Raw genomic sequence first — 20,723 nt, 5'->3', positions numbered from 1 at the left:
GTCAGACAAATCCAGCCCGATTTCCCCACCTGGGAGGCCACTTTTGCGGGGATCCCTGCAGCCCACGCCTTTGGGCAGAAGCGTGGAGCTGTGCCCAAGGGACGCGCGGGGCTGCCCTGCACCTGCAGGCACAAACACGGCACCGGGCTCCTCCTGGAGAGCCCATCGGGCACAGCACCCCCCGCATCCTCTCGGCTCCTCGTGCTGGAAGCCACTTCCCCCACAGCAACTGCAGAGCTTTGCAGGGCTGCCTTATAGAGAAATTAAAACCCCAAACATCTCCTGGTCTCGCTCAGCTTCTGGCACGGTGGCCACCTCAGCCCCATGCTGCACGCAGGGACTTGGCACCCTGCTCCCACGCAGCGCGGCCGCAGCAGCGTTGTGCAGCCAGCTCCTTATCTCACCGCTCGCTCCAGCCCGGGGATGAATGTCAGCGACGCTGTCGCCCAGTGACAGATGAGGGCATAAACCTTTCAAGGATGTATTTAATTAGCTTGAAAAAGAGCCGGAAGACGTAGAGGCGCGCCAGGCTGATGGCACAGCGGCGGCTCCTCTACCAGCACCCAGCACCCCGGGCAGGCGGCACCGTGCTGGGGGACCCGCGCTGCCCCACACCTGGACAGGAGCAAGGGGTCAGGGACGGGACAGACCCCGGGCCCTCCTCGTCCCGGGCCAGAGGCGTCACAGGCGGTCGGTGCAGCGCGCTGACCCGGCACACCTCGCACCCGACAGCCGCCCATGGGGGTGCTGGCAGGGCAGGCTGGCTGCTCACACCGTGCCAGATGAGGCACTGCCCGTCCTGCTGCGGCTGGCACACGGCCACCGCCAGCCTCGTGCCGGCAGCGAGGTGCTGGCTGCCTGCGGGCACGGCCCTGAGGGGACACGGAGCCAGCGGCACCGGGGGCTGAGCACAGAGCCCACGGCCCGGTGAGACACGGGGATGGGGCGGCACAGGCACAGCGCCCTGCAGAGCGGGCAAACCAGGGCTGTGCCACGGGGAAATAAATAAAGTAAAATAAAATAAAATAAAACAAAATAAAATTAAATTAAATTAAAAATAAATTAAATTTAAACAAAACACACAGGGGCGACCCTTGCGGCAGGGCCCTGCGATGTGTGAACCCGTCCCCGAGCGCGAGGCGCTGCCCGCGGGCTCCGTTGAGGGCCCCGTGGCGGCGGCGGGGAGCGGGGGGCGGCCGGGCCAGGCCCACACCGAGCAGGGGGCCCCGGGGCAGCGCGGGCACGGGGCGGGGGCGGCACCGGGACGGGCACAGGGACCGGGGGGTTCCACGGGGACAACACCGCCGAGCGGGCACGGCCCGGCCCGTCCTGTGCGGGCGCCCCGGTCCCGGTCCCGGTCCCGTTCCCGCCTCAGGCCCGGTCCCGCTCCCGGCGCCGCCGCTTCCGCCCCGCGTCACGTGACGGGCGCCACCCGGCGCGACGGCGCCGCTCAGGGCCCGGGCGCCGCTTCGTGACGTCACCGCGCACAGCCCCATCACCGCGCGCCGCCTCCGCGCTCCCTCCGCGCACGAAGTAGTCCCCGCCGCGCCCCCCCCACCCCGGGCCGCCGGGCGGCGCCGCGCGGGGCCGGGAGGCGGCGGCCGGGGCCGGAACCGGGGCCGGGGCCGGGGCCGGGCTGAGCCGAGGGGCGCGGGGCCGCGGCGGCGAGCGTGGGGCGTGTGGGCGGGGCGGTAAGTAGTCCCGGCTCGGGCCGCGGCGCGGCGAGGCCGGGGGATGGCGGCCGGCGCGATGCCGGGCCCGGCGGGGGCGGCCCCGCGGCGGCGGCGGCGGCTGGGGCCGGGTGAGCGCGCGGGCGGGCGGCGGGGCGGCCCCGCGGCGGCGCCGGGAGCGGGACGGGCCGCGCACCCCCCCCACACGGCCCCTCCCCCGCCCGGGGCCTGGCGCCCGGCGCCCCGGGGCCGCCCCGCCGTGTGCGCGCGCGCGGAGGCGGCGGGGGGGGGGGGGGGAGGGAAGATGGCGGCGGGGCCGCGGGGCGCGGAGGGGGCGGGGGCGCGGGGAACGGGACCCCCCCGGCACCGCCGGGACCCTCCCGGGACCCCCCCGGGACTCCCAGGCCCCCCCCGCTCCGGGCCGGGCCGTGGCGGGGTCCCGGGGCCGGGGCCGGGTCCGGGTCGGGGCCGGGGCCCGGGGGCTGACGGTGCCGTGCCCCGGGCAGGTCGGGCCTAGGCGCGGCGGGCATGGAGCAGCGCGAGGTGCCGAGCAGCAGCGACGCGGCCCCGCGGGCGGCGCGGGAGGAGCCGTCCGAGAGCGGGCTGGGCGTCGGCAGCTCGGAGGCCGTGTCCGCGGACAGCAGCGACGCCGCCGCCTCCCCCGGGCTCCTGTCCCGGGCCGACGACTCCGGCGTGGGGCAGAGCTCGGACAGCAGCGGCGGGGCCCTGGTAGGCGGCGGGGGCGGGCGGGGAGGGGGCCGGGTGCCCGCCTGGCTGGGCGGGGGGGAGGCTCTGCCCGGCAACCCCGGGGCTCGGGGGCTCGGCAGGAGCTGCCCCGAGGCCGTCCCGGGGCTGTGCCCCCCAGCAGAGGTCTCTCGGCTGATCTCTTGTGGCCTCGCTGTTGTCGTTGCCCAGGAAGAGGTGTCGGAGAGCAGCTCCAGCACAGATGCGATTCCCCGGATTTACCTGCCGGATTCATCCTCCATTGCCCAGTCCACCTTGGTCTCCAGCGTCTCCACTGTGAGCCAGTCCATCATGGTGTCAGAGTCCCCGCAGGTCCTGGTCCACTCCAGCGTCATCACTGATGGGGCCACGATGGTGTCGGACTCCACCGCGTCCACCTCCTCGGACCTGGGTTCTGCCATAGACAAAATCATCGAGTCCACAATCGGGCCTGACATCATCCAGAGTGAGTGCGTGCTCCCAGCTGCTCGCGCTGGCGGCAGATCTGTCAGCTGTCCCTGCACGCAGGCGGGTTGGGGCCATGGGGCTGGGAGGGTGAGAAGAGCTGCTGCTGTGCCAGACCTTGGGAAAACAGATGTGGGAATTGAGGGTGTGTGTACACACCTCATTCAGTGAGGGTCCCTTACCTCGCCTCGCCTCAGCAGCTGGCAGGTTTCTGAGTTGCTCCTGGCTGTGTGGCAGCGTTGCTTCTGGCTGACCTCCCTGCGCTGTTCCCATTCCTGTCGGAACTCGGGAGTGATGCCTGCCGTGTCAGCTCTGCAGCCCCACAGCCAGCAGCTGCCGTCCTTTCATCCCTTCCTCTCCTTTCCACCCCCAGGCTGCATAGCTGTGACCAGTGCTGAGGATGGGGGAGCAGAGACGACCCAGTACCTCATTCTGCAAGGGCCTGACGATGGTAAGGGTGCACGCGGGGTATTCCAGTGGGGGATTTCTCTGCCTCTGAGCCTGTTCCCATTTTGGCAGTGGGTTCACAGTCATGGAGGAAAAAGAACAAACCATGGGGTATTTTTTGAGAAAGCATGTGCTGCTGGGGGATGCTCCCAGGGGGATGCAGGGCAGGGCTGGGGCCTGGAGAGGACACAGCCTCCATAGAGGCACCAAGGATGTGCTGACTGTTGGCAGCTTGTTACTGAGCTCACGATCTGCTCCTCGGCTGAGCTGGTTCTGGTGTTGCAGGTGCCCCCATGGTTTCCCAGATGGCCACCTCTGCTCTGGCCAGCAGCTTGGCAATCGAAGCTGTGGCCGACGGTCCGACCTCCACGTGCCTTGACCAGCCGGGCCCCTCGGAGCCGTCGGAAGCGCTGGAGCTGCGCATGCAGCCAGACCAGGTCCGAGAGGCAGACGGCGGCGAGGAGCTGGACCAGCCAGACATGGAGACGCTGGAAGAGATGATGGAGGTGGTGGTGGTGCAGCAGTTCAAGTGCAAGATGTGTCAGTACAAGAGTGTCTCCAAGAAAACGCTGATCAACCACATGAAGGAGCGGCACTTCCAGCCAGGTGTGTGTAGTGCTGCCGCTCGTAAGGGCCGAGGGAAAATTATCTCGGGGAAGGAATTAAAGAGGAGGAATAGAAGTGCAGAGACCCGTGCTGTTACTCAATCAGGTAGAGACTTCTCCTGTTCTCTGTGGCAGTGGGTTCAGCTTTGGCTTTGAAGAAAGGACGTCCGCGAAAGGGAGGTTCTGCTCCAAAGACTGCGGAGGAGGAGGTCCCAGAGGAAGAGGAGGAAGATGACATCATGGATGCTGGAGCTATTGATGACCCCGAAGGTAGGACTCGTTCTTGCCATTTCTTACATAGATTAGCTTTTCCCCTCATCTCTCTCTGATGTGTGGGGCCACCTGCTTCCAGAGGACAGTGACTATAACCCAGCTGAGGATGAGCCCCGCAGCCGACAGCCCAAGTACAGCCGCACCGTTCCCACCTCCAGCGAGGAGAGGCCGCGGCGGCGCCCGGGGAGACCCCGCAAGTTTCCTCGCCTGGAGGACGCGTCCCAGGACGTGCCTGAAGGTGAGCGGGAGGCAGCAGCCCCTCGCTGGGTTGGAGCAGAAGGTGGGGTGGAAGCTGCTGGGAGCCCACGGAGCCGGTGTGTGACAGTTTTGCTGTGTCTTGTTGAGTAGGAGAGGAGGTGGAGCCCTTAGTGACGTCCCAGAGCACACCCGGCTGTGAGCTGCAGAATTCGGAAGCAGCCAGTTCCTCTGGCCTGGAGAACGGGACCAGCGAGAGCCTAGCAGAGCCCAGCATCAGCCAGTCTGACTCGGAGAACAAGGACCCTTCCTCCAACACTGGCCCCGAGGAGGCAGACGTCGTCCCCAGGAGGCGAGGCCGGCCCTCCCGACGCTTCCTGGGCAAGAAATACCGCAAGTACATGGGGCGCAGGTGAGGGGTGTGTGCCGAGCCAGTGCTGGGCCCTCTGGCCTGTGCCCAGGGCCGGTCCAGCCCTCGTTTGCCACCACAGCTCTGATCCCAGCCCCGTGTTCGCAGGTACTACTACAAGTCACCCAAGCCCTTAATGAGGCCCTACCTTTGCCGAATCTGTGGCTCCCGTTTCCTCACGCATGAAGATCTGCGTTTCCACGTCAACTCACACGAGGCCAACAACCCGCAGCTCTTCAAGTGTCTTCAGTGCAGCTACCGCTCCCGACGCTGGTCCTCCCTCAAGGTGAGCACTGTCCTGTTCCCATGCCCGCAGAGGGCGGCTCGTAGACACAAGTCTCACGGCACCCTCCCTGCTTCTTGCAGGAGCACATGTTCAACCACGTAGGCAGCAAGCCCTACAAGTGTGAGGAGTGTAATTACACCAGCGTGTACAAGAAGGACGTCATCCGACACTCCACAGTGCACAGTCGGGACAGGTAAGTGAAGTGAAGCCCTAAAGAGCACCTGGCAGCCTGGCTGAAGGGCGCTAGTATTGCTGCTCCTGCCCTGGGGGTGCAGCCACGGTTGCCCTTTCCCCTGACCTCTGCCCCTTTCCAAAATTGGTACTTCTGGTGTGGAAGGTACAAGGGAGCTCAGACTCGGGATCTGGTTGATGGGGGGATTTTCTTATTTCTTTTTCAGGAAAAAGAGAGCTGATCCGGTGAGTTTGAGTTCCCCGTTGGCACTGTTATGTGGGAAGAGGCATGTCTGGGTCTTCCACAAACTCTGGGTGCCTCGGTGAAGGCAGTGTTTCTGGATCAGCCGAGGAAAGGCAGCCCAGGTCCTGTGGTGGGGAGAGGGGCAAGGAAATCGATGACCTCCCCTTGGCCCCCATGAGCTCATCTTTGTGCTCTCCCTCAGCCCCCAAAGCTGAACTCCTTCCCGTGCCCCGTGTGCAACCGCATCTACCCCATGCAGAAGAGGCTCACGCAGCACATGAAGACGCACAGCACGGAGAAGCCACACATGTGTGACAAGGTGAGAGGGTGGGCCTGGGGGGGGGCTGGGGGGGGCTGGCAGCGAGTGGGGCTGGGCAGGAGGTGGACGCTGCTTTGCTTTCTTCCACCGCAGTGCGGGAAGTCCTTTAAGAAGCGCTACACCTTCAAGATGCACCTGCTGACACACATCCAGGCCATCGCGAACCGCAGGTAGGAGCCTGGCCCCAGCTGCTGCGGGCCCTGGTACAGCCAGCGCCCCGGGCTCCCCCTCTGGGGGTGGGCAGGAGGGCCCTGCTGCCCGTGGGACAGACGGTGCTGTCCTGGCAGGTTCAAGTGTGAGTTCTGTGACTACGTCTGTGAGGACAAAAAAGTGCTGCTGAACCACCAGCTGTCGCACATGAACGACAAGCCCTACAAATGCAGCTTCTGCAAGTACTCCACCTTCCGGGAGGACTTCCTGGTCTCTCACATGGCCGTCAAGCACACGGGTGAGAAAAGCTGCCCCCTGCCCCCTGCCCTCCTCCACCCCTGCTTCAGCGTGTGGCCGGGAGCGTGCCTGCTCTCCTGCTGTCCCGTGGGGACCCCTCCTGAGCCCTGCCTCCCACAGGAGGGAAGCCGTTTGCCTGTGAGTTCTGTCACTTCACCACCAAGCACAAGAAGAACCTGCGCCTCCACGTGCACTGCCGCCACGCTGACTCCTTTGAGGAGTGGGCTCAGAGGCACCCTGAGGAGCCACCCTGCCGCCGTCGCCCCTTCTTCACCCTGCAGCAGATCGAGGAGCTGAAGCAGCAGCACAGCCAGGTGCAGGCCCCGGCTGAGCCTGAGGCCAGTCCGCCGGTGAGTGCCTCTGCCATGCCCTGGCTCCCTCCCTGGGGCTCGCCTGTCCTGGCCGTGCTGCAGCGCTCTGCTCTCTCTCTTGCAGGTCCCTCTTGGCCCCATCACCTACCAGGCGGTCCAGGCTGTGCCTGGAGCAGAGCCGCCCATCCTTTCACAGGATTCCCTGGAGGGAGCCACCATCATCTACGAACAAGGTGAGCTCCCAGGGAAGGGGTGGGGGTGAGGAGGAGGTGGGTGAGCGCTGTGCCTGACCCTGACTCTTGTTTCTGACCTGCCAGGCGTGGCTGGATCGGCAGAACTTGCCACACAGACTGCCCTGGATCTTCTGCTGAACATGAGCACTCAGCGAGAGCTGGCCACCGGCTCGCTGCAGGTGAGGGGGGCTGAGGGAGGCCGTGCCTGCTGCAGAGCGCACCACAGTCTGCAGTGCCCAGCTCCGCTGCCCTTCAGAGGAGCATCGTGCAGAGCCTTGTATTCCTGAGATTGACTTGCTGTCCTCCCCCGCAGGTGGCAGTAGTGAAGCCAGATGACTCAGGAGAGGTGCAGACCACCTGTGAGCCACAGGCACAGGAGGAAGGGGCAGAGCTGGATTCCTCTGAGCAGCAGCAGAAGTTGGTGACGCTGCACATGGCAGAGCCTGGGGAGACATTGGTGCAGGAGGCTTATGAGGAGGCGACCCTGGGTGGCTCAGAGCTGCAGCAGATCACTATCCCCTTCGGTGGGACGACAGAGTACAGCATCATCACGCCCATTAGTGAGGAGATCCAGGCTCCAGGCACGCTGTACAGGTCAGCTCTACGGGAGGAGCGGGGAGACAGAGGCACCTCTGACCTCGAATGAGGAGACCTCAAGTGGGGAGGGGGCTGAGGCAGACCCGCTCTGACCCTGTCCTCTGCCAGCGGTGAGGAGGAGAGCCCTGCAGAGACGTCCCGTGCAGTTGTGGTGAGCGAAGCTGTGATGACAGAGGCTCTGAAGGACCATAACAATCACTACATCATGTCACCCGGTGTCTCAGGGAGCCAGCTCCATCACATGGAGGTGAGGAGGGGGGGCTTTCTCTCCACTTTGGGCAGCAGCATGAGCGGGTGTGACTGGTGTTTCTTTCGTAGCCTCTCAGTGGAGATGCTGCCTTTCCCTTGCCAGCAGAGGGCCAGGAGGCACAGGCAGCCAGCGTCAAGTGGCCCCTGGTGCAGTGTGTCACCAGGCAGCTCCAGAAGGACTCAGCTTTATCCCCGACCTCCGAAGGGCAGGAAGGCTCATCCCCAAAGGTCAAGTGGCCTGCGCTCCAAGGCATGGCCAAGAAGCTCTCGTGCAAGGTTTCTACAGCCAAGAAGCTCTCGTGCAAGATTTCCACAGCCAAAAAGTTTTCATGCAAGATTTGCACAGCCATGTTCACAGGGAGAGCAGAAATGGAGAGTCACAAGAGAGCCCACATTGGGCCCAGCACCTTCAAGTGTCCCGACTGTCCGTTCACTGCAGCCCTCTGGCCGGAGGTCCGGGTAGGTACCCGGGGTGGAGCAGCCCTGGGAACAGGCGGTGTGGAGGAGCCGGGGCCTGACCGTGCTCTTCTCTCTCTGCCCCCAGAGCCACATGGTCCAGCACGCCAGCCTCCGGCCACATAAGTGCACCCACTGCAGCTTTGCCTCCAAGAACAAGAAAGACCTGCGCAGACACATGCTAACGCACACCAACGAGAAGCCCTTTAGCTGCCAGATTTGTGGGCAGAGGTGGGTGAATGCTGCTGGGCTGTTGCTGCTTCTAGAGATCCAGTAGAGCTGAGGTTTGAGAGGAGATGGGTGGGATATTAGCAAAGAGGTGGCTGCACTGACCTTACCCCCAACATCCTGTTTGAGGAGGCTCGGCCCTTTGGGATCCTGCTGCAGATGGTCCTGGTTTAGTCTCCAAGGAACTTCTGCATAGGGAGCTTTGGTACTTGGGGGCCAATGGAAAAGCTTTAGGATCTGAGACAGGCCATTTCCTTGGACGTGTTTGTGGTACCTGTAGGCAGGTTCTTCTCAGCACAGAGGTCCTGCGCTGCCCGTGACAAACTCCACCTCGCTTCCCTTTCTCTGTAGGTTCAACCGTAACGGGCACCTCAAGTTCCACATGCAGCGTTTGCACAGCTCGGAGGGGAAGAGGCCGGGGGCACCTGCGGCTGCTGCCCAGCAGACCATCATACTCAACAGTGACGAGGACACGCTGGCCACCCTGCAGAGTAAGATGTGTCCGTGCCCTGACCAGGGTGACCTGCAGGTTTCCTGCAGGTTTCCTGCAGCCAGAGCCCTGCGTGGTGCTTCACCCAGCCTGTGGGCTCTGCAGGGCTGGAACTGGTCCGGGACAGGTTCCTGCTGAAGGTTAGGGTTGCCAGTGGCAGCAGGACCCGGTGGGTGCAGAGGCAAGGGCAGTGTCAGTGTGCTCTGGTCAGCTGCAGGGGCTCAGTGCTGGGAGCAGTCCCACACAGGCACTGCCTGCTGCCAGCCGAGGGGCCCGGTGTTTGCTGCACGTGGTTCTGAAGGGCTGGGTACGTGCAGGTAGCAGTGAGCAGTGCTGTGAACAGCTCACAGCTGGGATGGGAAGTGGAGCTTACAGGCTGGGGTGGAGGTCTGGGTTTTACCCATGGTGGCTTCTAGGTTCCTTCACATTGGGAGAGTTTCATTTGGCCTCTGCCCTCAGCGAGCAGAGCCGAGGGCCTGTGCTGTCCTCCTTGGGCTGGGCACTCGCAGGGGCCAGCAGTGTCCCACCAGCTTTCTCCCCGTTCCAGCGGCTCTGCAGTCGGGCCAGGCGGTGCTGGCTCCTGAGCGGCTGCAGCAGGCTCTGGGGCAGGAGCACATCATCGTGGCTCAGGAGCAGAGCATCACGAGCCAGGTGAGTCGTGGCCTCACCGCCCCGCGCCGCCCGGCCGCTGCCCGTGTGCTGTCGGGCTCCCTCCTGGCAGGGGGCCGGCCCGCACTGAGGCTGGGCTCACTGCCTGACAGGAGGAGGCGACCTATATCCAGGAGATCACAACCGCTGACGGCCAGACAGTGCAGCACTTAGTGACGTCTGACAACCAGGTGAGGGCGGCTGCACGAGTCCCAGAGCACACGGAACCGAGACGTTCCACGCAGCTGCAGCAGGGACAGCAACAGCAGAGAGACCTGGGGAGGGGTGGGGGGGGAAAGGGACGGAAGCCAGAGAAGAACCGGCCCTGTTTTGGTGCATGCAGTGGGCAGTGGTGACCTGTTTGGTTCTGAACCCCTGTGCTTGCAGGTTCAGTACATCATTGCCCAGGATGGTGTACAGCACTTGCTTCCCCACGAGTACGTCGTTGTCCCAGAGGGACATCACATCCAGGTAAGCTTCAGGCTGGCTGCTCCCTTGGCACAGTGCGTGAGGCTGGTGAGGGACCCATGGACAAGGCTGGGCCTCCTCCTCCTCCTCCCTCTGTGCCTTGCTCTGTTCAAGTCACAGCCCTGGGAGGCAGGGAAGCCTGCTATCCCCAACCCAGCCTTACTGCAGCTCTCATCCTCAGGTACAGGATGGTCAGATCACCCACATACAGTATGAACAAGGCAGCCAGTTCCTCCAGGAGCCACAGGTAAGGCAGGTTGCTGGAGCTGATGGGGTGCAGTGAGATGGGCTCTGAGCACGCAGCTGCAGAGGGAAGGATATAAAATAGAAGGTGCAGGGTTAGTGGTGTGCTGCAGCAGCTGTGGCCAGGGCAGCACTCCAGGAGGGATGCTGTGCAGCCCTGGACTCTCCTCTGTCTTGTCTCTTCCCTGCAGATCCAGTACATGCCTGTCTCACCTGAGCAGCAGCTTGTCACCCAGGCTCAGCTGGAAGCAGCTGCACATTCGGCAGTCTCAGGTAGGACCAGGGTCCCAGGGACAACCTCTGGCTTCGCTCTTGCCCTCCTCTCTTCCCCATGTTCCCAGGGTGCCAGTCCTGCAGGGGGCTGGGGATGCCCGAGGCTGCTCTCTCGCTGTAGCTGGCGGGGCCCCTGTGCCCTGGGATGGGGTTGGCTGGGTTGGATTGCCATCCTGCTGCCTGTGTCCCTGTAATTCTGGGAAGCCCCTGGTGTTGGTTTCTGAGGGGAGGCCTTTGCTGATACCAGCCCCCTTGCTGTGGGGGCAGGGTGCTGCGCTGGGTGGTGCAGCTTGTGTGTGTGCCCCTTCCCTGCAGGCAGGGGGTGAGCGTGGAGGGGGCCCTGGGCGCTGCTCTGCCCTGCCCTGCCCTCGGGCACAGGGCGAGGACCCGCTGACCCCCTCTCCTCTGCAGCAGTGGCTGATGCTGCCATGGCCCAGGCGCAGGGCGTGTTCACCGCGGAGGCCACAGCCGAGCAGATTCAGCAGCTGCAGCAGGGAATCCACTACGATGTCATCACGCTGGCAGATTAACGCTGGGGACAGGCCTGGCCGACGCTCAGGGACAGCCGTGCTGAGCAGGACAGCGGCACCAGGCAGGAGCCTCTCCAGCCAGCAGTTGCCTTATCGCTTTGGGGCTACGAGGGACGTGCCTGAGTGCACGCCAGCAAGGGTGTGCAGCCACTCTGCTGCGTGCAGCCGGGGTCCTGCGCATTGTCCCTGGCCCAGGGGAGCTGTCTCGAGCAGAGACTGCTGCAGCCACAGCACCGGGATGGGCTGAGCAGGGGCAGCGCTCCTGGGTAGCCGGTCTCTTTGCCTGTTGCACTTGATGGTCTGAAATCCCTTTCCCTGAATCATGTCTGTGTGAGCCAGACTCAAATCAGCGTCTGCCTGGACACACGGATCCCGGGAGAGCTGTGGGGCCGAGCACAGCCACACGGTACGGTGCGAGACGTGAGGTGTGTTCGGCCTCAGCCCGGTGCTCCCCCTCGGCAGCCTTGGCCGTGGGGTCCTGGCGCGAGGGCAGCCTTCCCTCCTTTGGCTCCTCCGGCCTGCAGGCAGGCGGCAGTAGGGCTTTGGACTGGAGGAACCCGAAATAGGAAGAGGCAGGGGTGGAATATGTTCTATTTTTCTTCTGAAGAGGGATGGACTCTGCTGCAGAGTTGGTTTGTAGGTGGTTACGGGAGGGGTTCGATTCTCATGTTGTTGAGCTTTGAATATGCTTATGAATAAAAAGGGATTGGAACCTGTGTCTGTGCTGCCTTGGGGTCTGAGCCTGCCTTGGCCGGGGGGAGGCAGCGGCCTTGGTGCTGCTCTGGGGCCGGGTCCTGCCTGACGCAGCCCCGTGCTATCACTTCTCCCCACCGCAGTGACCTTGACTCCTGGGAAGTGAGCTGGGCAGCTGGTACCAGGGTGGGCTCGGGGCTGTAGTCATGAAATTAATCGAGTGGTAAACAGCCTAAATCCCGTGTAACTCTGTCCCAAACTACAAACGCTGCCCCTCCCTGAGCGGATTGTCTGGAAGTATTTACATGTGATTATAACAGCTAATCTCAGAGTTTTAGTTCTATGCTTTTGCATTAAACTGATTATCTGCGGAGGGGAAAAAGGCCTGGAACCACCCAACTTCAGCAGGAGCTGCACTGCCTGAGCCCTGTGCCCACTGTGCAAGGGATGGCAGAGCTGGGCTGTGAAGGGGGCTGCTGGCCCAGCACCGGGGCTCCCGCCATACCCAGCCCCTGCAGTGCCTGGGCTCTGCTGCCCCTGCCAGCGGCGCTGCTCCCTGCTTGTCCCCCGGTGCTGCGTGCCATCCCTCCTGCCGAGCCGTGCAGCCAGGCTCTTGGTGGCCAGCAGCCCGCGGGCTGGCAGTGCCCCGCCACGGCCCTGCCATGTCCCCACTAGGGCTGTGTCCGGCCGTGCTCGCATCCCCCTGTGGCCGTACCTGTGAGCGCTGTTGCTCGGTCGGGGCCTGGCCGTGCCCACCAGCTGTGTCTGGGGGCAGCCACATCCCTCCCCGTCCAGCTGTGCCACGCAGGGTTAACACCGCAGCAATCCACAGGCGCTTTCCTAGATTACAGCCCCATTATCTAATAAAGCGGATCCGCAGCGCCGCTGTGCTGATCAGGGCTGGCGGAGTCCCGTGGGGACAAGGTTACGGGGCTGTGGCGGCAGCGTGGGGCCCGGCGGGCTCCCCGTGCAGCCCGGCTGTCCGGCCCTGCCGTCCCCTCCCGGTGGCGCAGGCGTCCTGGCGGCCGTGCCTGGGGCAGCCGGAGAGCACGGGCCCAGCCCGAGGTGGGGACGGGACGGGGCTGGGGCAGATGGGGCCAGGGTGCCAGGGCCCTCCTCGTCAGGGGCTGGGGGTGCCGGGGGGGCTCGGCCATGGGGTGCAGTGGGGTCTTGGGGCCAGGGTGGGCGCTGGCTTGGGGCACCTCGGCCCCGTGGCTCCCGCTGTCACCGCAGGCCCGCGGGGAGTCCGGGGGTGCTGCGGGGCTCATTAGCCCCAGTGACCTTCTCCTTCCCGTCCCCAGCCAGCGCTAAGCGGGTTTGTTACATATTTAATATCCTGAGAGCGTTATTAGTCGGTATTTAACGACGGATACAACCTGTGGGATAATCCGTCTGGGCGGGTGGCGCGGAGCAGGAGTCGGGCGGCTCGGGGGGCTCCAGGGACCCTGCGCTGCTGCCCCCCCCCCCCCCATGGCCCCGGAGCCTGCAGGTCCCAACCAGACAAAGGGTCCCGGGGCAGCGGCAGGGCCCCTTCCCCTTCCCCTTCCCTTTCCCTTTCCCTTCCGTCCCTCCCGACAGGATTCCAGCTGCGGCCTCCTGCCAGCGGTTGCCTCTTGCACAAGGCCCGAGGCAGGCGGCGTTAACCGTTTCCTAACTCGGGGCTGGGAGCGCAGGCGGGCGGCCAGCACCGAGAGAGGGCCCCGGGCCCTGCAGGGAGAGGGCGATGGCTGCAGGGTGACGGAGCAGGGCGCAGGGCGGCCCCAAGGCAGCGGGGCTGGGGCTGCGGTGCCCCCTGCTCGCTGCTGACCCTGCGCCCGGCCCCGCAGGCCGAGCCGTGCCGAGTGCCAGGGACACGGCGCTGAGGTTGGGCTGCCCCCGAGCGCGGCAGCGCCGGACACCGTGGCTCTGTGCCAGGGCTCCCCAGCGGGGGCCGAGGCCCTCGGGGCTGCGCCCCCCCAGATCCTGGTGACGGACTTCAGCGCGGCGGTGAGCAGGGGGAGCAGGGCTGCAGGCACCCCATGGGCTGGGGCAGGGGTGTGAGGGCTGTGGCCGGGCTGTCCCTGGGGCTGTCCTTGGGGCTCCCCCTGCTCCCACAGCCATGCTGGGGCTGGGGGGATGCCCATGTGGGCATGGCCCCTCACCGAGCCCCTGCTGCGCCTGGGCCAGAGCCCCGCAGGCTGGCACTGCCCTGACCCACAGCCGGAGCCGGGCGAGGAGGACGGCGAGCAGGACACCCGGGAGGCATCCGAGGATGGGAGCAGCAGCGTGGGCGCCAGCCCCGTGGCCGTGAGTGCTGGGCCGGGCCTGGGGCTCGCCGGGGGCCCTGGGGAGCAGTGCTGAAGGTCTCCGTCTGCAGCTGGACCCGGTGGAGAAGGAATGGCTGCAGGGAGCAGCCGGTGGGGACCTGCCCATCCTGACCCACCTCCTGCAGCAGGAGCCTGCCCTGGCCACCAAGAAGGTGAGTGTGGCACAGGGCCGGGCTGAGCTGGGCTGCAGGGCTGGGGCTGCGGGGCTGACCTGGCCTCCTGCCCCCCCCCCCGTCCTGCAGGACTTCACCTCGGTGAGTGTGGGGTGCCCACTGTGGCCCCGGAGCCCCCAGCTCCCGACCCCAGGGTTGGGGGTGATGGGCACCCGGGGACACCGCAGCTGCCCCGGGATGGGGCAGGTTGTGCTGCACGGCATCGCCGCACCCCATCCTGCCCCACCCCGCCCCCCGCCGCCCCCCGGCACTGACCCCTGCCTCTCCCACCCGCTGCGCTGCGCCGCTGCCACCGTGGTGCCCAGGGGGTGAGTGGGGGCTCGGGGCTGCTGCGGGCATGGGGGAGATGCAGGAGGGGCCGGGGTGGTGGGACAAGGTCACGGGCAGGAGGACGGGGTCTGGAGGCACGTGGGGCCATGGAGGGAATGGGGCCGTGGGAGGGATGGGGGTGGGGGGTGGGGGTGCTGTGGGGAGGGAGGGGTCAGGAGGGGTTGGGGGCCGGGGGTGCTAAGGGGCCAGGAGGGGCTGTGGGGCTGGCAGCGTGGTGGGGAGAGGGCAGAGTCCACAAGGGAAGGGGTATGGGAGGACAGGGGCCATGGGGAGGGGACGGGGCACTGGGGGAGCCAGGGACTGGGGGGGGGCCGTGGGGCCGGGCGGGGAGGGTGCGTTTCCTTCAGTGGCTGCAGCCGATGTCCCTCTGCCCACCGCTGGCTCCTCCACTGTGGCTGCCGCCCTGCCCCACGCAGTTTGTAAGTCCCAGTCCTTCCTGGCCTCGCGCTGCCCCCGAGCTGCCCCTGGTGGGGCTGAGCAGGCTGGGGGCAGATGGGGGAACCCCCCCTCACCCATCCCATGTCCCCCGTCCTGCCACCCCTGGCCCTGCACCCCCCGCCCACCCCGCAGACCGCACTGCACTGGGCAGCGAAGCACGGCAAGGAGGACATGGCCACGATGCTCGTGGGTGCTGGGGCCGACATCAACATGCGAGCGGTGAGTGGGGCGCGAGGGGTCCCGGGCTGGGGCTGGCCCCGGGGCGGGGGCACCCCCGTGCTGACGGTGCTGACGGTGCCTCTCCTCCCCTGCCCCGGCCGTGCCGCATCCAGCACGTGAGTACAGGCCCCGGCCGGCGGTCGCTGCTGGGCCCGGGGGTGCCGAGCACTTCACACGTGGTGCCCGGCTCTGCCCCCACAGCCGCTCTCTCCCCCGGGCAGGGCGTGAGTATGCTCGGCTGGACGGATGGACGCGCTGCAGGACTGGCCAGGACGGGGGGCACAGGGGGGTGGGAAGGGGCTGGGGTGTCCCCAGGGCGGTGGGAAGGGTCGTCCCCGGCAGGGTGGTGGCAGCAGCAGGAGGTCCCCAGGAGGGGGTGGGGTGGGGGGCTTTGGTCTCTCCTCCTGGGAGCTGGTGGTGCTGGGGGGCCACGGCACAGCCCCGTGCCCCCCCCCCGGGGCCTGGTGTCCCCCAGGGCTACACCCCCTTGCACATCGCCGCGCTCCACGGCCATCGCCAGATCGTGGAGCTGCTCATCGAGCGCTTCGGTGAGTGCCCTGCCTGAGCCCCCAGCCCACGCCCGGGGCTCTCGGCCCCCCCAGGTCCCAGCAGGGTCACGGTGTCACCACAGCCCCGGGCCCTCTGGGACTGGCCCGAGCGGTGGCTCAGGGCATCAATCCTGCAGGGGCCAAGCAGAACCTGAGGGACTACAGCGGGCACCTGGCCGGGCACTACCTGGGCTCTGCGGGGACGCTGGACGGGGACCCCGACACCCCCCGTAAGAGCCCACCCGGCTGGTGGGGAGCCCCCTGGGGTGGGATGAGATGGGGGCACTGGGGGCATGGGGTGGGGGGTCTGTGGTTGGGGGGGGACAGGGGGAGGTGTTTGGGAACACAGGGGGCACACAGGTGGGGATGCTGGGGGGCATGGGGGAACACGGGCTGGGGTGTTCGGGGCCGTGGTGGGGGCACAGGCAGGGGCGTTGGGGCCACGGGACGGGGGTGTGGGAGCTGCACTGTGCCAGGGGCCATGCAAGGGGGTTTGGGGCACTGGGGTGGGGGGGTGCTGGGGGGGGGGGGGGGGGATCTTGCTGATGCTGATGGGCTTGGCCCCAGAGCTGCCCTCGGGCCGGGGTGAGCGCGGCCGGAACCGGCGCCTGGGCTGCCTGCTGCTGCCCAAGGCCGGCGGGGCAGCGCGGCGCCGCTGGGGCTCGGCCGAGGACCTCGCGCAGCCGGAGGAAGAGCGAGCCCCAGCGCAGCTCCTCGCGCCGCCCGCGTCCTACCGGGCCGTCCGCAAGTTCTCCCGCTAGCACAGCCCTGGCCCCACGGTGCGGTGGGGGGCTCAGGGCCCAGGATCGAAGACGGGGCCGAGCGCTGCCTGGCTCTGCAGTAAAGCTCCATGTGCACTGCGTCCCTGATGGTGTCCCTGTGTGCGCCGTTCCCTTGGGGCCGTGGCCACGCATGGGGCCAGGCGGCACGGCCCCACACAGCACCCCTGCTTGTGGGGGCTCTGCACAGGGCTGGGGGGGTCCCGCTGTGGGTGCTGGGCACACCGCGGCTGTGCCGTGCCGGCCCCTGCCCCATGGGAGCCGGTGCAGGGGGGCGAGGGGGGCGCCAGCCACTGCCCCAGATCCGCGCTGCCACTTTAACGGGCGCTGCCAGGGCGCTAATGCCCCCTAATCAGCTGTCTGTCACCGCAGCCCCCAGACCGATATAAAACGCCCCGCAGCAGCTCCCGGCTCTGCTCCTGCAGCATGGCAGCTCCTCAGGGAGAGGGGAACCCAGGCCAAGAGCCGGGGGGCTGCAGGGGGCCGTGGGGAGCCCTGCAGGGACCCCCACCAGCCCTGCTGCCCTGCCCCTACCCCATGCTGGCCGGCTACAGCCTGCTGCCGCCCCCCCTGAGCCTCCTGGCGCCCTCGGTAAGTGATGCCTGGCGGCTCCCGGGGGACCCCTCCCTGGTGGGGGGCTGAGGCTGGGCCCCACCGCCCTGCTGGTGCCGCAGCCCCGCACCCTGCTGCCCCCGGCACCTTGGGGTGTGCGGTGCTGGGCAGGGGAGGGCGGGGGAGGAATACGGGACCTGGCCCTGCCCCAGCCTGAGCAGGAAGGGCCAAAACCTCCACCCCAAGACCCCCACCTCTATGGACCCCCCTGCCACAACACCTCCATGCCCCCAGGTCCCACCGGCCTGCGCCGTGCCCCCGGGGCTGCTGCCTGGCACCGGGCTCTGCCCCCCCTGCTGCCGGCAGCCCCTGCCCCTGGAGCCGGGGCGCGTGAAGGCGACCACGGCGCGGGAGAGCACCGGGGCGCTGAAGGCCTGGCTGGCCCAGCACCCCAGGAACCCCTACCCCAGCAAGGGCGAGAAGGTGATGCTGGCCATGGTCAGCCGGATGAGCCTCACGCAGGTCTCCACCTGGTTCGCCAACGCCCGGCGGCGCCTCAAGAAGGAGAACAAGGCGGGCTGGGCAGCGCGCAGCACCTCCGACGGCGAGGACAGCGAGGGCGAGGGGGCTCCGAGAGGGACCCCCCCCGGCTCCAGCCCCAGCCCTGCGCAGGATGGAGGTGGGAGCAGCCCCACTGCGGGGCCGGGCCCTGGGCAGGGCGAGCAGCTGCAGAAACCCAGGATCTGGAGCGTGGCGGCAATGGTGGCGTCTGGCCCCGGAGAGAGTGGGGGAACTGCGGCGCTGCCGGGGCAGGAGTAGGGGAGAGCTCAGTCCCTCCTGCCCCCGGGGTCAGGCTGCAGCAGGGCGTGCGGTGCCAATGAGTGTTCATGCAGCTCGGACCCTGCCCTGGCCCCTCTGCCCCTGTGTGTCCCGGAGCCTCCTGCACCCCTGCCCCTGGGGGAGGAAGAGCCATGGCACCTCCCAGCACTTCAGTGCCTTCCTCCCCCATCCCAGGTGTCCTGGGACCACCGAGGGGCTGGGCTCAGGTGGGGGCTGCGGGGGCAGATGCACTGTGCCACATAACGCACACGGGAGCCGCCGCGCACAGGGGATGCGGGAGGGAGCGGTGAGTGCAGCCCCATTGTGCACTGGGACAGCCTCACCCCGCGGGGCTGCCCGGGGCCCTGCTCCATGGCAGCTGGGGGCAGCTCCGGGGGGACCAGGTGGGGTTGGGGGGGGCCTGGCTGGGGAGGGGAGATGGGAGAGGGAAGTGCAGACCCTGGAAAGGCACGGGGCAGGGCTGTGTGCTGCTGGCTCTCACTGTTCCTAAGGACTGGGAAACGGAAATCAAAAATAGACTTTGCTCTTCTCGATAAAAGTAATAAAATGGTTAGCGGTGTTAAATTAATCCTTACAAAACAAAACCCAAGGAGGTTAAATACAGCCCGGAGGCTCCGCATAAAAACCACAACGACTACAAAACAGCTGCAAAGACGTCTTTACACACCAAAGAACTCCTCTCCTCCGCTCCTCTCCTACACGGTAACACAGCGGCGGCGAACACGGGACTCACACACGTGGAAAAGAAACGCGGGGGCGATGGGAGCAGCCCTGCCAGGAGCACGGGCGCCACGCACACAACTATTTACACTATGGACACGGAGCTGCGCTGGGGCCAGTCCGGCCGCGGGAGCCCCCGCGCTCTGCCCGCGCTCCTCCTGCCGGCGCCGGGGCCCCTCCGGGCGCGGCGCCACGCGCCAGCCACGGCCGGCCCTCCGGCCATCCCTCCGGCCGGCCTCCTGCTGCCCCTTCCTTCCTTCCCTCCTTCCTTCCCTCCGTGCTCGGGCGCTCGTCCTGCCGCCCACGCGTGGCTCCCTCGCCCTGCGGCGTGGCTGCAGCCCAGCTCCTCTCCCGGCCGGGGGCTCCGTGGCGCTGCCGGGCGCGGGCAGCGTGCAGTTCGCAGGGCAAGGCGGTGCCGTGGAGCCGCCGGGCAAGAGTCCCCCGGGCCGGTGCTGCGCAGCCAGCAGTCTCTCCGCCTGCCCCGGCGAGCCTCCTCGGGGCCGCCGGCGCCTCCCCTGCTGCCTCTCACCTCTGCACCTCAGTTGGCATTCGGCTCCCGGCTGCCGCTCTGCTCGCGGCCCAGCTCCCGCTCCTTGTCGCAGGAGGACGAGGACGACGAGGACGAGGAGCTGAGGGTGCGGCCCGAGTGCTTGTAGGCCGCAACGAGCTCCTGCAGCCGCTCCGGCGTGGGCTCCCACTTGGCAAAGCCTGCGCTGTTCTGCAGGAAGAGGACGGCGGTGTTGTGCACGGCCTTGTAGTACATCTCCTCCCTGTGAGGGAGACGGCAGGCACACAGCCTTTCCTGCTGGGGCCAGGCTCAGCTCCTCGCTCGGGCTCAGCACCCAGCTCTTGGCAGCTGCGGGGCGGCAGCGCCCGTGCTGAGGGACGATGCCCCAAGGTGCCCTGAGCCGCCTTGGCCCGGCCACGGGGCCCGGCCCCGCAGGGTCAGGACGAGGGGAAGGCAAAAACCTCGCGGCACAGGCACTGGCAGAGGCTGTAGGAGATGCAGAGGAGGAGGGAGGCGGGCAGGAGGCTGACCAGCGCGGCGCCCAGGCTGTGGTGCTCGGTGAGCAGGAGGTAGATGCCGAAGGGCAGGGAGCTGCAGTAGAGGAGGCAGAGCGTGCCCAGCAGGCAGCGCGGGGCCGCTCGCCACGTCCACGAGCGGCCCTTGGGCGCGGGGCCGCGGCTGGGCAGCGTGACCGGGCTGCTGGGGCCGTAGAGCTGGACCACGTCCAGCCCCCCCAGCCCCTCGGGCGGCACCACGTCCTCGGGCACCTCCAGGATGGTGACCACCAGGCAGTCGGAGCTGGGCGAGGGCTCCGCCAGGGGCTCCAGCACGCTGGGGCAGAGCAGGACCTCGGGCGTCGCGGGGGGGCCCCGCTTCTGGGCCCGCTCACGGCTCGCCAGCCCCTCGCTGTCGTCCTGCAGCCACTGCGCGTCCCCGCCGGGCACCGGGCTGTGCCGGCGGCAGAAGGGGCAGCAGAGCCGGCGGGGCGACGCGTCCCCCAGTGCCACCATCTTGCGCAGGCACCTGGCGCAGAGGCGGTGGCCGCAGCGGAGCAGCTTGGGTCTGCGGGCGCGGGCGTCGTAGCGGCTGTAGCAGATCTGGCACTCGGGCTCGTGGGCCGCCAGCGCCGGCGGCTGGGAGCTGCCCCGCGTGCCGTCCGCGTGGGTCATGGCGCCGGGGGGCCGGACGGGGGCTGTGGGGACAGGGGTGCCCCATGAGCTGCACGCCGAGGCGGGTCCCCAGGCCCTGCCGCACCCACAGGCGGGGGCAGCTCGGCCCCTGGGGTCTGCAGCCGAGGGCACCAGCAGCAGCCCCTGCCCGGGGCCGGCTCGTCCCTGCTCTCCCCACGGCTGGTGCCGCCTGCGCGGGGGCTCGGCCCCTCTGCAGCCCCCGCGTCCAGACGGGGAGGAAGGGAGGAAGGGTCTTTGCCGGGGGCTGGGAGCTGCCTCTGGAGCCCCTCCGCAGCGCAGGGTGGGGTTCGGGGTCCTCCGCGCAGCTCAGCCCTCCCCTCCCCCACAGGTCCCCCCATCCCCGGGCAGGGCTGGCTGCAGACGCTGCGCAGGGACCCCTGCCCCTCAGCCCCCCCCCACCTCCCCCGGGAGGCTCCGGCGCCCTCCCCTACCTGCGTCCTGTGCCGG

General features: G+C 67.5%; 3 protein-coding genes across 4 annotated transcripts; 2 read left to right on the top strand and 1 right to left on the bottom strand.

Moving 5' to 3' along the window:
• Positions 1 to 2,020: 2,020 nt before the first annotated feature.
• ZNF335 (zinc finger protein 335) lies at positions 2,021 to 11,696 on the top strand. Of its 2 annotated transcripts, none has more exons than XM_084296706.1 (27): positions 2,021 to 2,399; positions 2,586 to 2,859; positions 3,232 to 3,309; positions 3,591 to 3,911; positions 4,046 to 4,180; positions 4,263 to 4,421; positions 4,532 to 4,775; positions 4,896 to 5,073; positions 5,154 to 5,266; positions 5,472 to 5,490; positions 5,691 to 5,807; positions 5,901 to 5,977; positions 6,095 to 6,255; positions 6,375 to 6,604; positions 6,690 to 6,798; positions 6,883 to 6,977; positions 7,112 to 7,392; positions 7,504 to 7,642; positions 7,714 to 8,103; positions 8,189 to 8,331; positions 8,680 to 8,819; positions 9,366 to 9,469; positions 9,580 to 9,657; positions 9,854 to 9,937; positions 10,116 to 10,181; positions 10,369 to 10,450; positions 10,862 to 11,696. In XM_084296706.1, exons 1-27 carry the CDS (start codon positions 2,199 to 2,201, stop codon positions 10,978 to 10,980), a joined length of 4,137 nt encoding a protein of 1,378 aa, XP_084152832.1. In that variant the 5' UTR covers positions 2,021 to 2,198; the 3' UTR covers positions 10,981 to 11,696. The 2 variants fall into 2 exon arrangements, with proteins under 2 accessions (XP_084152832.1, XP_084152831.1); XM_084296705.1 differs by having other exon boundaries at positions 4,532 to 4,790.
• On the top strand, positions 11,592 to 16,537 carry LOC311215333 (uncharacterized protein; the record flags this gene model as incomplete). The annotated part of the gene is made up of 10 exons (XM_084296437.1): positions 11,592 to 11,612; positions 12,572 to 12,738; positions 13,500 to 13,659; positions 13,840 to 13,959; positions 14,030 to 14,131; positions 14,222 to 14,449; positions 15,053 to 15,255; positions 15,482 to 15,687; positions 15,825 to 15,917; positions 16,255 to 16,537. 10 exons carry the CDS (start codon positions 11,592 to 11,594, stop codon positions 16,446 to 16,448), a joined length of 1,494 nt encoding a protein of 497 aa, XP_084152563.1. The 3' UTR covers positions 16,449 to 16,537.
• Positions 16,538 to 19,523: 2,986 nt separating this feature from the next.
• On the bottom strand, positions 19,524 to 20,255 carry LOC311215644 (E3 ubiquitin-protein ligase RNF182-like; the record flags this gene model as incomplete). The annotated part of the gene is made up of 1 exon (XM_084296920.1): positions 19,524 to 20,255. One exon carries the CDS (start codon positions 20,253 to 20,255, stop codon positions 19,524 to 19,526), a length of 732 nt encoding a protein of 243 aa, XP_084153046.1.
• Positions 20,256 to 20,723: the final 468 nt, after the last annotated feature.

This window comes from Netta rufina (assembly GCF_964035555.1).
Source record: "Netta rufina genome assembly, chromosome: 16".
Classification (NCBI taxonomy): domain Eukaryota; kingdom Metazoa; phylum Chordata; class Aves; order Anseriformes; family Anatidae; genus Netta; species Netta rufina.
The sequence above is the reverse complement of the archived record's forward strand: the minus strand, read 5'-3'. Positions and strand labels throughout refer to the sequence as shown.

Bases quoted from the DNA above. Each gene is read 5' to 3' on its own strand.
- ZNF335 (XM_084296705.1), top strand. From the start codon at position 2,199: ATGGAGCAGCGCGAGGTGCCGAGCAGCAGCGACGCGGCCCCGCGGGCG. The intron at 2,860-3,231 runs GTGAGTGCGTGC...TTCCACCCCCAG, and splicing joins CGGGCCTGACATCATCCAGA to GCTGCATAGCTGTGACCAGT. The intron at 6,605-6,689 runs GTGAGTGCCTCT...TCTCTCTTGCAG, and splicing joins AGCCTGAGGCCAGTCCGCCG to GTCCCTCTTGGCCCCATCAC.